At 30.4% G+C, this 16,962-nt stretch overlaps 1 protein-coding gene across 3 annotated transcripts; it reads left to right on the forward strand.

Annotated features, from left to right (window-relative positions):
• Window positions 1-43: 43 nt before the first annotated feature.
• LOC119679165 (lysine-specific demethylase 3A-like) lies at window positions 44-16,883 on the forward strand. 3 transcript variants are annotated; one of them, XR_005252395.1, is made up of 2 exons: window positions 44-171; window positions 16,735-16,883. XR_005252395.1 is itself a non-coding variant. In XM_038091366.1 (2 exons), exon 2 carries the CDS (start codon window positions 11,158-11,160, stop codon window positions 15,055-15,057), a length of 3,900 nt encoding a protein of 1,299 aa, XP_037947294.1. In that variant the 5' UTR covers window positions 732-922; window positions 11,074-11,157; the 3' UTR covers window positions 15,058-15,117. The 3 variants fall into 3 exon arrangements, 1 of the variants encoding a protein (XP_037947294.1); XR_005252394.1 differs by lacking the exon at window positions 44-171 and adding an exon at window positions 732-922; XM_038091366.1 differs by lacking the exons at window positions 44-171; window positions 16,735-16,883 and adding exons at window positions 732-922; window positions 11,074-15,117.
• The last annotated feature ends 79 nt before the right edge of the window (window positions 16,884-16,962 follow it).

The following is a 16,962-nucleotide window of genomic DNA, read 5'->3' on the forward strand; positions in this document are numbered from 1 at the left end:
CACTTAACTATTGTGAATAATTGTCAAAACTACTAGTGACGAAAAAAATATTTATAAAGCGATAAGCAGAAATTTGTTACAGAAAGAAAAATCGTTTTTGCAGCTAAAATAGTTATTTTAAAATTAAAAATATTTGTACACAAATGTGCACTAACTACTAGAAATTAAAATGTAAGTGAAATATGTGTGTGAATTAGGTTTTTAAATGATTAAATTCTGAATGAAACCAAAAGCATTTTTGTTGTCTTTTGGGTGCTTCTTGGCCATTTGAGTTTCGAAGTTTCTTAAAAATTGAAAAATAATTAGAATAGTTGTGTTAACGAGTTAATTAAAAGCATTTAATTAGTTAAGTTGAAATATAAATTCCTTTTTGCAAATATTAAAAACTATTTCAGCGGTATAAGAGTATAGAAAAAAAGTTTTTCATACAATTTAATTTTCTTATTAGTCCAGTCCCTTGGACGCTTGTTTGTATTGTGTATTTTGTGCAGTGTGCACTTTGTGTAAATTCAATTCATTTCCCTACGGCACACATAGTTGCTTGTTTTGGTTTTGTTGGCTGTTATTGGCTGTTGTGTAATTTTAAGTCTGCTTCAACAAATTCGCCGCAATAATTTCGCTTTCTTATCAGTCAAAGAATTTCAGTGTTTGTTGATTGTTGTGGGAAGGTTGCGATGTTATTAAATTCATAAAACATTTTGTATCGGATATATTTATGTATGGGTTTTTTTTTATCAGTTTATGCAAATTTCAAGGCATATTAATGTAAAATAAATATTAAATTTGAAACGTGTTAATGTTAAGAAGTTGTTGACATTTTGTTTGGTGCAAGTGTTTAAAAAATATTGGCGTAAAAAAGCTAAAAAAGGCGAAGAAGTCATAAAAGGTCAACAAGCACGAAATTATTATTTTTTGTGGAAATGTAAGAATTTTATACTTAATTAGTATAATCATTTTATGTTTGTATGAATTAATTTAAAAATGAATTCAGTGTTATTTTTACAGAATTCATTATATAGAAACTACGATAATTAAAGTGCTTATCTACCAGTTAACGTCAGTCACACTTATTGTTCCCCAAAGACTACGAAATTAGGTTTTCGAGTTGAATTTTTTTCAAAGCATTTTAAAGACAAATGGATGACCTGTTAAAATTTTGAATAAATCTATTTCAACTTTTATCGAATTGGATATAACATGTCATGGTATTAATTCTTATACTGTGAGCTGAATATTTAGAAAAAAAGGTATAATTCTGTTATGTTTAATTAGCGTAATTAATAGTTAATAGTGAGTTCTTATTCTCTTTATCCGATTATAATTTCAGTTTTTTAAGAACGTCATTAACCCATTAATTACTAGGCATTTTCAGCCTAGAAATTTTACGATGAAATTGAAGTAAATGAGAAAAGTATAATATTTATTTGAAAGATTACGCTCACTTTTGTTTACTTTAAAAATATGAAATATTCTTTGAATATTAAAAAAATATTCAAAGCTAGCCTTGCGACGCATCACACGGTGGTCTGAAATGGGTTAAAAATTGTACAAATATGGTTTTCTTATTTGCCGCAGAAAGTAATATTAATATTATTATTAACATGTGCTAACGTTAAATAAGAATATTTCCTTAATAACCTTTCTTCCTCAAATAAAAAACTAAATGACCTCAAAATTTATTCCACATTGAGGACTCTATAGCATAGATGCAAGCACTATTTCATCTGAATCTTTTGGGCGTATTCATTGTTATGCGTATTGCTAAAAGTGACTGTTAGACATGGTGAGTCGTCCGTCACCAAGTTCTGTATATATGATATAAGAAATAGAAATTGAAGTATTAGGAAGGAGCGCATAATTTAACATACTCCAAAGAACATGTCGTTACTGATAACCATTTATGTATATCAGACGATTTATCCACCTTAGGGAGTTAATACACTGTCAATATATTCAAACGGTTAAACGTTAGCCATGAATTCCGATACTATTTACATAGATTTGCTCTTCTGTGTATTTTTAAAAAATAACAGTCCATATAGCTTAAGTTAAAATGGTATCCCTTAACAAGGATAGTTAAAAAGTAGTTGAGACTATTCCAGATCGTTTATAAAAGTTTCTGTGAAAGTAGTTAGCATCTGTTAAAATAGCATTTATAGTAATAAATTATTTTTATTAATATAGGTTATTTTTTTAATATATAATTTGTTGTCCTTAATGACATTTCTTAACAAAATAGATTATCAACTGATTTATTTTTTCCGGTATACCTAAAACTACAATAGTCACTACATAGTGGCAACAATTAAAAAAAGTATTTTGTAGATTAGATTTTCGTAAATATCTATTGCAGAATTTTCTGTAGCGATTAGATTTTTTTTATTTAAAAATTAGTACTTGCTTCATAAAAGACAATTGCGTTCTTTTAACATTTAAAAGCAAATAAGCTATGATCGGCAAGATACCTAATACATCCAAAAAGTCCAAAATACATTATAACTGGTAAATGCAGCAGTACTTATCAAAAACTAAGATGGTTAGTGTGATAGATAAATGCAGTAGAGTAAGAAGTAAAATATTGTTAATGTTTGTTTAATGTGCACAAGCTGTTCCATAGGATATTAGAAACTATAATGAATAGATGAAGTTGATCAAGATGCAGTAGAGTATGGAATAGGATAGTTTGATCTTGTTAAATAACTCACCTTGTGGTGGTAAATCTAAATTGGGATACAATAAATTAATTGATTTAACAATTTCTTAGTATCATTTTATTAAATCCTTAAATGATAAATATTTAGTTGGTCTTACTAATAAATTACTAATAAATAAATAATAAATATATAATGTATTAATATGTAGGTAATACAAAGTCAGGCTCTGAGAACATTTTTCAAAGTACCATGGTACATTAGGATGAATGACATCCTCAGGGACCTCAAGATTGATCCCATCAAAAAATACATAAAGGATAGAGCCCTGAAATTATTCGTGAAAACTGACAGACTTACCAACACCGCGTTATCAAATATCAGAATGGTTACAGGGTCCTCGGGGAGGTATGCAGATCTGAGGTCAATTATTGCTTAGTCTGATAAAGTGATAAACAATAATCCAGTCAAGGCGTAAAGAGGGGTTTTAAAAATACCTCGAGTTAAGAAAGAGTAAAACCGCTCAAGTGCACTGGCTCAAATATATTTACAAAATATTGGTCTTGCCCGTGCGACTAGTGGAGTAACATTAGCATAACTTTCTCAGGATTACGTTCCTAGATTAGGTTCTATACATAAGAAAGAACAAATCATGCAACAAATAATGCCTTTACGAAAAGAATAGTATTAAAAATTTAACAATTAAAAATAAAAATATACTTAATTAATTAATTCAATTATTCTACAGCTGGTTTATGATTTCGTTTTAATATATATAAACACAGCAAGTAAAATCGTTAATAATAAACTTTCATAGAAAAAGTAACAAAACTCCAGAAAAATATGCGAACAAAAAAGTCAAGTACGGCTTTGGATCCTGGTACTTGCAGTCTCAAAAAAAAAAAATAATTATTTACGAATAATTAAATACAAGAATTATTTCCAAGATCACTGATGATGGGTATTTGGCAATACTCAAAACAGCTGTATGGTCAGACAAAAATTCAATTAATTAAAATATTATAAAAAAAATAAAATTTTTGTTGTTGTAGTTCACTACTGTTCGAAGAAACCTCTTTACAAATAATTATAGTTATTTCTACATAAAAACAAATCAGCTTTTTTTTCATACAAAGCATATATGACTTAATCTGTTATTGTATTTCATAGTTACTTTGAAACTCTATACTTATCTATATATTAACATCTGTGGTATATTAGTAAGCTACTTATACCATATATAAACTTACTCAAATAGATTCAATATTATTTTTAGAAATGTTTGTTTATATATTTTTCTAATGATTAGATAAGTTAATGTAGTTTTAGTAATACGTTGAGATTTTATGACTCGCAAAGATATCGTCCGAGTTCCTGATAGTTACTTAAGACGGTTGTCATTTGTGTAGCGTATCAATTGATTTAAACAAATATCATTACTCTGCTAGTCCTAACAGTCCGTCCCCAGTGTCTGGTTAGAACCATTTTGTCATTTTGTCATTTTCTATCAACAGTTTTTGACTTTCATTATAAATAGATCGTATAATACTGGGATATTTACAGAGATTTTATTTGCATTTCATGCTCGGATAAGGAGTGCCAATGCATATATTATTATTGTTTATAATCAATATTTATATATAAATTGACTAATAAGAGTTATCATTAGTACATTGTCTTTTATATTGTTCTTCTTCAATTTCATCACTCATTATTTTTGTTTTTACAGAAACTTATTTTTTTATATTTTCAACTGAGTTCATTTTTGGAGTATCCACCGTATTTAACATAGTTTATACAACTAATTTGTAACCTTATAAATAGTGATATATTATTACCTTTACAGTGTGATTGGAATGTAACTACAAAAGCTAGCTTTTAAGTTCATGTTGGGATTAGAGATCGCCTCTTGATTATTTAAAAAAATGAGTAGAGTCAAGAGCTTCTGACACCTTGGTATGGCTTAGCTTTAATGTCGTGTTTTATTTAGGAGCATTCTGCTTTTATATTCTTATTCATAATCGAATAGTTGTAATAAAGTGCCATATATTATAACATGGCATATATAACGTTATTGAAATTGTAAATAAACTTATCTAAAATGTAAAAAATTCATTACAAAATGTGAATTTAGATTTTTAGAAATTTATTTTTGTTTGCACATAATTAACACGTTTGATAACACTATTTACGTATAGACGGCAAAAAGCTTCTCTCACATTCAATTTGTTTCAATTTAAGATTTCTATTCCGCCTGCCTCCCGACTTGCCTCCCAAGCTCTAATAAAAATGAAACTATTTTGCTTTGTAGATTTATATAAAATTGAAAGGAGCAGAGGGCGTTCGAGTTCAGGCATTGACCAACAACTTTGAGTCGGGTTTTCTGTGTGATTAAATTAATAATTGCTATTCAAATAGGAAATAACCATTTAGTTCAGAGTTCAATTTAATTTGATCAATTTATAACTATTTCTGTTGTTATTATCATATGCCATGATTTTTCAAACTATAACACTTTACAATTAAGCAAAAGAGACAACTTACTTGGTGGATAAAATAAATTATTTAAATTATTTGACTATGTTTTCTTACTTTACACCAACAAATTCAATAAACATTGAAAGTGTGCTCCTGAATTGAATTGTAATTGTTTTCTCTGACATAGATGCAATCTTCAATCAGCCGTCTTCTATTGTAATAAACATTAATTTTATTAATTTAATTTGTAAGCGCTACTAATATTAAATATTACTCGTATTAATATTTGTATTAAATGTTTAATATTAAATATTATTTTTTTATAAAATTTATAATTAATTTATTATAAAATAGTATTCCTTAATTGAAGTAGCTGCATTATTTTCCTATTGATGATATTAGAGATCATTGTCATCACATATTGTGTGATTTATTATTAGAATTAAAACTAAAACTAACGACAAGTATATCTATGTGATAGTACACAGAGTAACCCGAATAAACAACCCCTAAACATCTATCGTTCATATCGAAAGTACTTCTTGGAACGGTCGTCATATTCCGTCAGAAAGAGCGTTATGTAAAAATAACTTAAAATTTGTTAGTTGCATTGATCAATTCCTCCCTGTTAGCATTCCAAAAGATTAAAATCAGGTTGCTCAGTTATCTCGCGCAATTCAATTTCTAGATCATTCAACATAATATCGTAGATTTTTTCAATGTTTTTTTAGTTGTGATATCTTTTGGACGACCCGGATGCTCTTCATCAAAAAGACTCGACCACCACATTTAAATTCAGCTTTCCAATATTGTTGTAAACTTGGTGCTAAGTTGCCATAAACAGAATCCATTTCCAATTTGATTCCATTCCTTTCAAATGGAGGAATTTTATTACTGAACGATATTCAATTTTTACCATTTTATAAAAATCAAGGTGCACTATTTCAGTTCTTTGCAAAAAGCTAACCAAACATTTAATGAAGTCGAAAGTTTTACAGTTTGTCGTTGAAAACTTGTCAGATGTACAAAATATAATTGATTTTATTCTGGCGTTGCCACCTGTTGTAAAGTCAGGTAATTATCAATCCATCTAAACTCTAGTTGATTTGAAATAAATGCCTGAATTAAGTTGGGAGGAAGGTACTCTGTGCTTTAGAATCATTGTTCTTATTTTGTTCTTATTATTATCATAAGATTATTGGTATTATACAGCGTTCTCTATGAAAAATTGTTTTAGTTTTGTTGCTCAAAATGGTGTGACAATTTACTGTACTAGCTGCTTTAGTAAGCCGTTTTTCAAATTGCATTACAATTAGTAATACAGGCTTGCAGTCTAAGTTTACGCTATTGCAGTCCTAACCTTTTTTACTGTCATCTAATCAAATGAAATGATGTGATCAATATAAAGCAATAAATAACATTTGATAGAAATTTTATGAATTTCAAGACTGCATAGAGAAGATTTATAGTGTGGATGGATAATAATGTAATAATAATGTAAACTTGCAATCTGCTTTTAAATAATCTGTTTTTAAAATAGATTAATCATTAAAAATAATTGTTATTTTCAATTTAGATTGAAATTTGCTTTATAACTAAATGAGTTATTGGAAAAAGATTCTATTAAAATTCATTTTTCAATAGTATGTAATCGTATCAATTATTTTCAACGTAATATGGAAACATTCAAAACTCTTCCAAAAAAATGTATTAAGAAATTTAGCTTTTATTATCTGCTGCCGCATAACTTTATGTATATTTGTTTATAAATATCTGCAGATTAGAATATTTGTTTTTGTGTATCTGAATATTTTTTAAATGTTTATCATTTTACATTTTTATCACAAAATACAATAAACTATTGCAGTCTACATAGAATTTATTTAATATTAAAATTTTTTTAAAAAAATGCAAACGATAAGAGCACAGAATTGAAATCTAGAGAACAACGCCCCAAACCGTAATTATTTTGTGTAATTATCACAAGACTAATTAAATTCAATTCGGAATATTAAATTTTCTTAATTTGTATAATTAAACGTTCATACAGAGTGAATGTATGGGATTGTTTTAGTTATCAGTGAATAAGCTAAACATTTTTCTTTTATTTTGTATATACAGTCAAACTTCCATAACTCGAAGTACTTATTTTTTGCAAAGAAAATGTTCGAGAGAGACTTCGAGTTAGAAAATTTTTTTAAGAAACAAGAAATACATTTAATATATTTACTTATTTGAAATCAAACACAGCACAGAAGTGATATATAGTCATTCATTTTTTTTCTTATTTTTAGTAAAAATTAAAATTATAGCTAATTGATTTCAATTTATTCCAAGCCTTATAGTGATCGTCAGTTGTAGTATTATTCATTTTCAAAAAAAAATTAAGTGTTCTGAATGTGTCTTCTATCTCATTCTTGGAAGTCTGATGAACGATTTTATCCACGGAACCCTCATTACTACTTTTCGTTGTACTTAGAATCGGATCCACTAATTCAGAGCAATAATGCTCAAAAATACTGTCATCTGTAGGAAAGCTTGATATACAAATTTGATTGTCAAACACAATATCCTCGTTAAGAGTAGCATTGGAAGTTATTTTATTTACTTTAAACTAGAGGTGGAGAACTATTGATATTACTATCGACTCTCTTGATAGTTTACCACTATCGATCCGATATCGATTGCAGTGCTAGACTATCGATAGTCTATGATAATTTGTAATAGCATCGCTTCACAAAAAAGCGTACTTTGACATCTGCGTAAAGTAAAGTGAATTTTAAATTCTAATTCTAAAAACATCACGGAGATCAATATTTCTACATTATTTTCCATTAAATAGTAATGATGAAATATTTCTGTGTACCCGCTACTTCAGACAAGTCCGAGCGTATGTTCAGTGAAGTTGGACAAATAGTTTTAGAACGCCGGGCTCGACTTTATATGATGTTATTTTTAAACAAAAATCTTTAGTTACCAAAATAGTAATATTGTGGAAAAAAACAGATAAAATTTATGATTTTTGTTTTATTTTATTTATGGAAAATATTATCTTCAAAAATTCAATGAAATTTGTCATATTTTTAGTTGAAATTTAAAATAAATACATGATTTTTTGAATTGAACAGACATTTGTATTAAAACTAACATACTAATGAAAACTATCGATAGTAATCGATGGTTTAGAAAAAAAATTATCGCTCACTATCGATGGTGCCGACTATCGATAGTTCTCCATCTCTACTTTAAACCACTCTGCCAGTCACTGGCATTTATCCAAAGAAGCAACATAAGAATGAATTATAAATTCATACAATATACAAGAATTCGACTTATAGAATCATTTTCCCACATTCCTATTGGCACGTGACAATATTTTTATTCGAGTTATAGAAGTTCGAGTTAAGGAAGCAGTATTGTATGTAATTTGTTTTCTAAAACCCTGTTGCACTGTTTTTAGTTCGCGTTATAGAAAATTCGAGTTCTAGAAGTTCGAGTTATGGAAGTTTGACTTTATATTAGTCGTAGACTAATATAATCGTATTAGTCGTAGAAAATCCTATAATAAGTCCTTTCAAAATTGCAGCATCATCAGAAAAGTTGATTGGCAAGATTATTAGTGATGCTACACTACATCGCAGGTTGAAAGATGCTTATATCAATACCTACGTGGTGCACAAAATAATCAATATTACTCTAATAACGACTCTATCAAATCGTCTCTCATTTGATTTGAAATATTCTAAGAAACCTATACAGTTTTTTACAATGTGTTATGGACAGATGAGTCTGGATTTCAATTTTAGGGTTCGTTTGATAAGTATTCCATGGATTTACGACAACGTCAAAAGAATAAAACAATGCAACCACTCAATAGATTTGAAGGTGGCATGGTTTTGTTTTGGGGATGTCTATCATGCTATGCATTTGGTGATTTGGTATCGAAAAATGGCACCTTAAATCAGTTAAATATTGGTATTTTAAATAACCATGCCTTAATGTCAGAAAGTAGACTCTTTCCAATCAATAACAGGGTTCTACAATATGACGATGTACCATGTCATAAAGGATGTAGACTTAATCCAATTTTAAAAAGTAAAATCATGCCTTTTTTCTAAGGCCTTCACAGAGTCCTAATCTTAATATCGTTGAAAATGTTTGGGGCTTCATAATACAGCAAAGAACTATTGGTAAAAATCCAAAACATAGTGATACCATAATTGAAAGTTGCAAAAATGTTCGTTGTGTAAATATTTTCGACTAGGGCTTTATATAAAAAGTACATAGAATGCGTAATGGGAACTTTTCATTTTAACGACAGCATTTGGTCAGATTCTGACAAAAATTAAATATTCATAATATAAGATTACAATTCATATTTGTTAAATTGTCGATGTTATAGGATTTCTAATCATTTTACTTGTTCTTGTTTTATTGTGAGACTTAAGTAGCCAGTTTATTAGCATTTAAACGACTTGAAGGATATTTTTGTTAAATATACAAATCGGAAGACACGTCATTTTTACCTTAAATCGGAGTACATCTCCAACAATTTACTAAATAACATTCCCATACCATAAGCAGATAATATAACGTACTTAAGTATTCACTTAGACAGACGACTACATTCACTCCCATGTAATTTAACCCATTGATTTAAGTGAGGTCCGTGATATAAGGTGTACTTGTTTTATTTTATTTTGCACAATGTATAGTTAGAATAAAAATTAAAATATTATGTAATTAGTAATAAAATTATAAAACTTATTGTTTTTAAAAGAAAAATATACAAAGTTATATACACGTATACAAAATATAAAAATATACACGGCTATTTCGCCTAATGGTTTCAGTTATTCGTCCATGATATGGAAGTGTTATTTACCTATCCCATTGGATTTTCACCTGTGTAATCAAAAGTATTTCGTCTATTAAAGGTGGTATTTCGTTCAAACAAAACTTTCGCTTATACAATGTTTAATAGTGTATGATTTCAAAATTTATAATACAAACTTTTGACATATTTGCAGTACTGATGTACATTTCTGTGCTCGTCTTAAGCAGGTTCTCCCAAGGACATGGTAGGTCTTAGCATTGTGTAGTAGAGATATATCTTGTTCATATCACATTTTTAGAGATATTTGTTGAAAATCTTGTGGTATTCATCGTTAAAAATAGATTCATTTTAAAAGGCTTTGACTTTTCAACATTTGATACAATTTCAACATTTGATTCAATCAATACAATACCTGTTTACAATAACTGTAATTTCAATATAGCTATAATTTTAATTTTTAAACTGGAATATATTTCTCAAATTTAAATATAACTTTAACTATTATTAACTATCACTCAGAATAACAACAGGTGTTTATAGATCTTCAGATTCGGAATTTGAGATTGTTATTTAAGTGGATAATAAACTTTTGGGAAGGTTTAATGTATGCCCCAAATTAATAATACATGTTAAAAAATTATTTATAATTTGACTATATAAATTATTTTTTACTCTAAGTTTAGTGGATAAGACATGTAATGTGGTTGGTGGTAGTGAGTAGTTGAGTATATTTTAAAATTGATAAAAATTAATTATAGGTGTCTAATGATGATTTTTTTATGACTTTTGAAATGATTTTTTTTATTAATTTTAAAGAGCAACACTGCTCCATCCACATTACTTTTAATAAAGTGTAATATATAGATAGTAAAATAATATGATATTCTTGTGAAAGTAAGAAAATATTAAAAAAAAACTGCGATTTGGAACAAAAAAGTGTAAGCAGTTAAATTGAATTAACTATATGAAGTACATCAAATTATATATGATGAAAACTCAGTACTCAATACTCACACCAGCCCGTTTACAGATGTTAAACCACAATAATTAACACATTGTGAAGTAATATGGATTTTTTTCTTTTCCTCTTTTTTGTATACTGGATAGCTTTTCAGCGGAATTACATATATATGTCAGTACAATAAATGAAATTATAATTCACATTCGAAATTTACTTCAATAAATTTTATAATGGAAAGTACAGACATATTGGATGATCAGGATATGATAAAAAATGAGAATCTATTAGCAATTCGAGTACTTGCACAGAGTATGCTTAATGAAATACCTGTAGTATCAACAGATGGATACACAAATTATTCTTCGGACAATACGCCTGATCTAACCCACGCACAAAATTACGTCCAACCAACAGTTGAATTATGTGAATTATTTTCGGAAAAAAATACAGAACAACAAATACAGCAATTTTCAGAACAGCAACTACAACAGTCTCCAAATGGCTTGCAGCAATCTACACAGCAGGTACAACAGCTTCCAGAACAGAATCAACCGTTTTCGGAAGAACAATCCCAACAGTCTTTACCTCAGGAAACACATAATTTTCAAGTTCAATCACTACCACAATCCTCTCAACAGCTACCACAATCCTTTTCAGAGCAACTACCACAAGAATTTATAAATCATCATCCACAACAGAAATTACAACACTACCCTGAAGAACAACCATCGTCTTTATCGGAACAGCAATCACATTTCACAGGCCAATTGTCACAACTAACACAACCTCCACAATTATTACAACCTCCTCAACTGACACAGTCACCACAATTGGTACAACCTCCAGAATTAACACAGGGCCCACAACTGACGCAACCAATACAAGAGCCACTGCAGCTGCCATCACAACAGTTTCCAGTACAAGTCCCACAACAATCTATCGAGCAATTACCACAACCATTTATGAAACAGCCATCACAACCTTATTCTCAAGAGTCACCGCAGATTTTTTCAGATCATGAAATACAACAGCCTTTACAGCAACAACCTCAACAATTTTCTGCACATTTACCACAGCAATTTCCCGTGCAACCACTACAAGAGTATGCAACGCAGCCACCACAGTTCCCGGCACAACACCCAGAAAGTTGTGTACAAAAATTTTATGACAATTTTCCAGTATATTCTTCGACAACTCCTTTTGCTGAGCAATTACCAATACAACCTACACAACCTTACCCGAATCAGCCTCCATATCCAAACTTTGAACAACAACCATTTCAAACCATAGATCAACCCATTAATCAATTTACAAATAACCCAGAAAACTCTTTAAATCATTTCATTCCATCTTCACATTTGCTGTCAAATAATCAAATAAAAACTGAAACGGACAATATTTTAAATGATTTTGATGATATACCACAATTCGCCATCGCAACTAAGAGTGCATCTGAAATGTCGGAGTTCGATTCTCCAACAAAAAAGCAAATTCAAAACGAATTGAATGAACTGCACGAGAGAAAATCTATTATTGAAATTCATCTTTCAAACGATTCTATTTGTAAAAGTACTCAAAATATAAACCATGAAGACCCGAATAATGTTGGTTCATTAGCAGATAACAATTTAAAAATGGATCACTTAAATAAAGAAGCTAAACAGAAAAATGGTAATGCAAAGGTCACACAGGGACCACAAAAAAGAACTGCTACTGATAAATCGAAAGCTTGCAAAAAAATTGTCAAACGAGCTGCAGCAGCTTTGGATGTACCAGAAGATACAGGCAATTTCATAGAACTTGAAAATGCCGCGCATCCAATTGAACAATTAACTCCAGAAGAAGAGTGCTTAGATCAAAAATATCGAACATCTTGCGCCACATTTTTACAACATTTGCCCTGTTTTAAAATTCAGAGCAGCGCTGAACACACTATAACAAAATGTCGGGAATGTCGTCGGCATAATTCCAGTTCAAACGATGTCTACTGCCGCTTCTATGAATTTCGTCGTCTACAATATACAGCGAATGGGGAGCTTAATGTAGCCGGATTTCCAAATCCATACACAGAGCCAACACAAGAAGATCTTAACATTTGGCAACCAGATGACAATACAGCTCCAACAGCTGGTGTTATGGATATACAAGTGTGCCGTTATATATTATTACACGCCGGTGATCAATTCTGTTATCTTTGGCGTCAGGAAGCTGAAGCTTTAAAGTTGCATGAAAATCCCGACAGCACCATTGCGTGGAAGAAGGTAGTGCAGGGCATACGCGAGATATGTGATGTTTGCGATACCACATTATTTAATTATCATTGGACGTGCAACAAGTGTGGCTTAGGAGTTTGTTTAGATTGCTTTAAGGATCGTAAGGAACAGCGCACTTGTCGTAAAATGCGTGACAAGCCTCAACGTGGTCGTGACGAATTTCACTGGTTCTTATGCAATGGTGCAGCACCTCATAAACTCTCGGAATTGATGCTTACACAAATAATAGCTGGAGATGCATTAAATGTACTTGGACGTTTATTACATGAGGTGCGTGCAGTTTGGCAAGTGCCTCAATTGTGTGGTTGTTTATTGAGCAAGCAGCGCGTCACCGATCCAGAACTTAATGCTTTCATACAAGATATGATTAAGGAATCACAGTTAAAACAACAGACCAGTGCATCATCACTTGCTACCGAAGCTACTTTACGACAACAAGAGCGCATGGAGGACTTACATCGCAATAAGCTGGAGTTTGCACGTGCTGCAGGTATCGATTACGTTCCAGGACGAGTTTGGACAAAAAAAACTTTGGGCAAAGATGCAATTACAACAGCTTTTGACAAATTCAAAAAAATTAATTTCTTACGCGATGGTTTGGCTGGTAAAAGACGATTCTTACCACCGCAAGCTATGACATTGGCACATACAATGCCTTTGGCACGCGGTGTACCACATGAATGGCTATGCGATGGAAAACTATTAAGATTAACTAACGCTATGCATCCAGACAACCGTATACTGTTTCAAGAAGTATGGAAATGTGGACAACCGGTAATGATATCTGAAGTAGCCAATTCTTTAAATTTAAATCTTTGGAAACCTGAAGCTTTTTGTAGAGATTTTGGCGATAAACCAAATGATCTAATAAACTGTCTCAATGGTAATTTAGTACCAAATCAACCTATGCGTCATTTTTGGGAAGGTTTCCAATTTATCAATAAACGTCTACTAGATTCTCATGGTAAACCAATGTTGCTCAAGTTAAAAGATTGGCCGCCTGGTGATGATTTTGCTGAAATATTACCTACGCGATATGGTGATTTAATGAAAGGTTTACCCATGCCGGAATACACATTACGAACTGGTAATTTGAATATTGCTAGTTGTTTGCCCAAAATGTTTGTACCCCCCGATTTGGGTCCAAAAATGTATAATGCCTATGGTTCAGCACTACATCCTGACAAGGGTACCACAAATTTACATCTCGATATATCGGATGCCGTAAATATTATGGTATATGTTGGTATACCTGCAGACACAGATAGCGCACCACAACTTAAAGCTACTTCCATTGCCATTTCATTGAGTGGTGCTGATTTTTTAACAAGAGTACGATTACAATCTCCTGACGTTATGCCTGGTGCTTTGTGGCATATATTTCCCGCACGTGATGCGGATAAAATACGTGATTTATTGAATCGTGTTACGCTTGAAAGAGGTTTTCGTTTGGAACCAGATCACGACCCAATACATGATCAGAATTGGTATCTTGATGACGAGTTGAGAATGCGTCTTCTTAAGGAATATGGTGTAGAAGGCTATCCAATTGTTCAATGCTTAGGTGATGCAGTTTTTATACCAGCAGGTGCTCCGCATCAAGTGCAAAATTTGCACAATTGCATAAAAGTAGCTGAAGATTTCGTTTCTCCAGAAAATATAACACATTGCTATCACTTAACACACGAGTTCCGTCGTCTCTCTCACTCACATACTAACCATGAAGATAAATTACAGATTAAGAATATTATATATCATGCAATTAAAGATTGCTGCACAATACTTGTACGGGCAATTAAAGAGAAGGCTGAAGCGGAAATTGCGGAGTTGGAGAAACAGAAAGAATCAAATTCGTAAAATCTCAATAAAGTAGTAATTAATAAATTTAACAAAACATTCATATTTAACAAATACATAATCTTCATAATTATTATTTTTAAGGAAATCATATTATTACTTAATAAATATTTTTTATTTACGAACTGTTTGAAGTTTTATTAAACGATAGTATTTAGCATGAGAAAGTAAATTCGAACAATATATTTAGTTAGTTTGCTTTTTTTATTATTGTGTATGAAATATGATGGTTTTGTTTTGTTCTATATGTTATGTGAGGCAGTTCTCTGAAGAACTTTGCTCCATTCACAGAGAATGTGTTTGCGAGAGGAAGAGGAAGATCGAGAAAGAGATGGAGTGACAGTGTCCGACAATATCTGAGAGATATGAATGTCACCAGCTGGAAGATAAAAGCGAAAAATAGAAAAGAATGAAGAAATGTCGTAAAACAAGCTAGGTCCTATATAGACTGTATAGGTATGGATGATAATGATAATAGAGAGGATAAAATTGCTGGGAGAGTATTTTAAACTGATGAAATTTTTATATCTAATTATTAATTTGATTAGTTCAATATCTTTTATGTTTAGTAGTAGTTGTAGTGTCAATTTTTATTGTAAACTGCGGTGGGGGTCTTAACAGCTTCAGAAAACCTGTAAACGGTATACTATGTTAAAGGAATGTTAACATTAGAAAATGAAGGTGAACGTTGGAATTTGGTATTGATATCAAGATATAAAATTTTAGGTGCAGTATCATCTCAGTGGGGAGCAGACAACATTGTAATTATTGAAAAAACCATATTGTGTGTTTCCATATTTTGAAACCATATTATGGGTGTCAAAATCTAAACCCATAATATAATGGGTTTATAATTCAAAATGACGCCAGCTCCGAAAGAGTCTAACGGATGTGATGAGTGACACTTGGAGTATTTTCGATACACACCTTAAAGCCACAAAGTAATTTCTTGCAGCTATGCATCAGAGTTTTATATTTTTATAATTATAATTTAATCGATTAAACGGATTAAGATTCAATAGTAATCACCGTTACAGGAATCTTATATACTAGCTAGTAGTTTTCCTTAATCGAGTATGTGTCTACACAAAGGTTAAGAAAAAATAATTTATAATGAGTTGAAAATCTTCATGTTTATAAAGTGATCAGTATTAGTCATATGAATTGCTTTATGTCGTAAGATTAAAGCAATTAGTTTCATAGTAAAAGTAATATAGTAAGTTGTTTCTTGTGACCAGTAAAACGCTATCATGGAAAAATGACCCTAACAAAAAAAAAATCCCTGGATAAATCATGTCAATATGAAGAATTGAGTTTAGCGATAGCAATACCACAATTTTGAAGTTATTGCAACTGGGGAGTTCTATCTCATTTGAGGAGACCTAGTTGGTTCGTCGTGTGCTTGCAAGCGGTGAAAATTCGTCGTGTATTATGTACAAAAATTTTATATATTGTATTTAAGTTATGAATTCCATAAATAGATATTTGGAAATAAATATATAAAGATAGCTATGGATTGTCGATAAATGTCTTGTTACAGGAAAATGCAAATTGAAATCATCTTATAATCCTGAAATAATATGAAATCACTTTTGTTATTTTTATTATTATGTTGTTTTATTTATTTTTCTTTTATGTTATTGACGTATTTGATATTACTAAATAATTTCTTTTCAGATTAAATTCGTCCCGATGATATCACTTTTTCAATGGTCTATTAAACTGATGTTAAACGAAGATGAACGTCCCAGTGGTGCTCAAAAAGTTAACTGAAAAATAAATTAAATATAAAAAAATTAATTATAAATTAATTAAAAACGACTATAACATTGTCAATTATTAAAAAATACTTATTAAGGATATATTATAGTTTGTTTTCAAATTATTTTTTTATACACTTACGGT

The sequence above is a fragment of the Teleopsis dalmanni genome, chromosome 2 (assembly GCF_002237135.1).
Source record: "Teleopsis dalmanni isolate 2A chromosome 2, ASM223713v2, whole genome shotgun sequence".
In the NCBI taxonomy this organism is placed as follows: domain Eukaryota; kingdom Metazoa; phylum Arthropoda; class Insecta; order Diptera; family Diopsidae; genus Teleopsis; species Teleopsis dalmanni.

Coding starts and splice junctions, on each gene's coding strand:
- LOC119679165 (XM_038091366.1), top strand. CDS start 11,158: ATGGAAAGTACAGACATATTGGATGATCAGGATATGATAAAAAATGAG.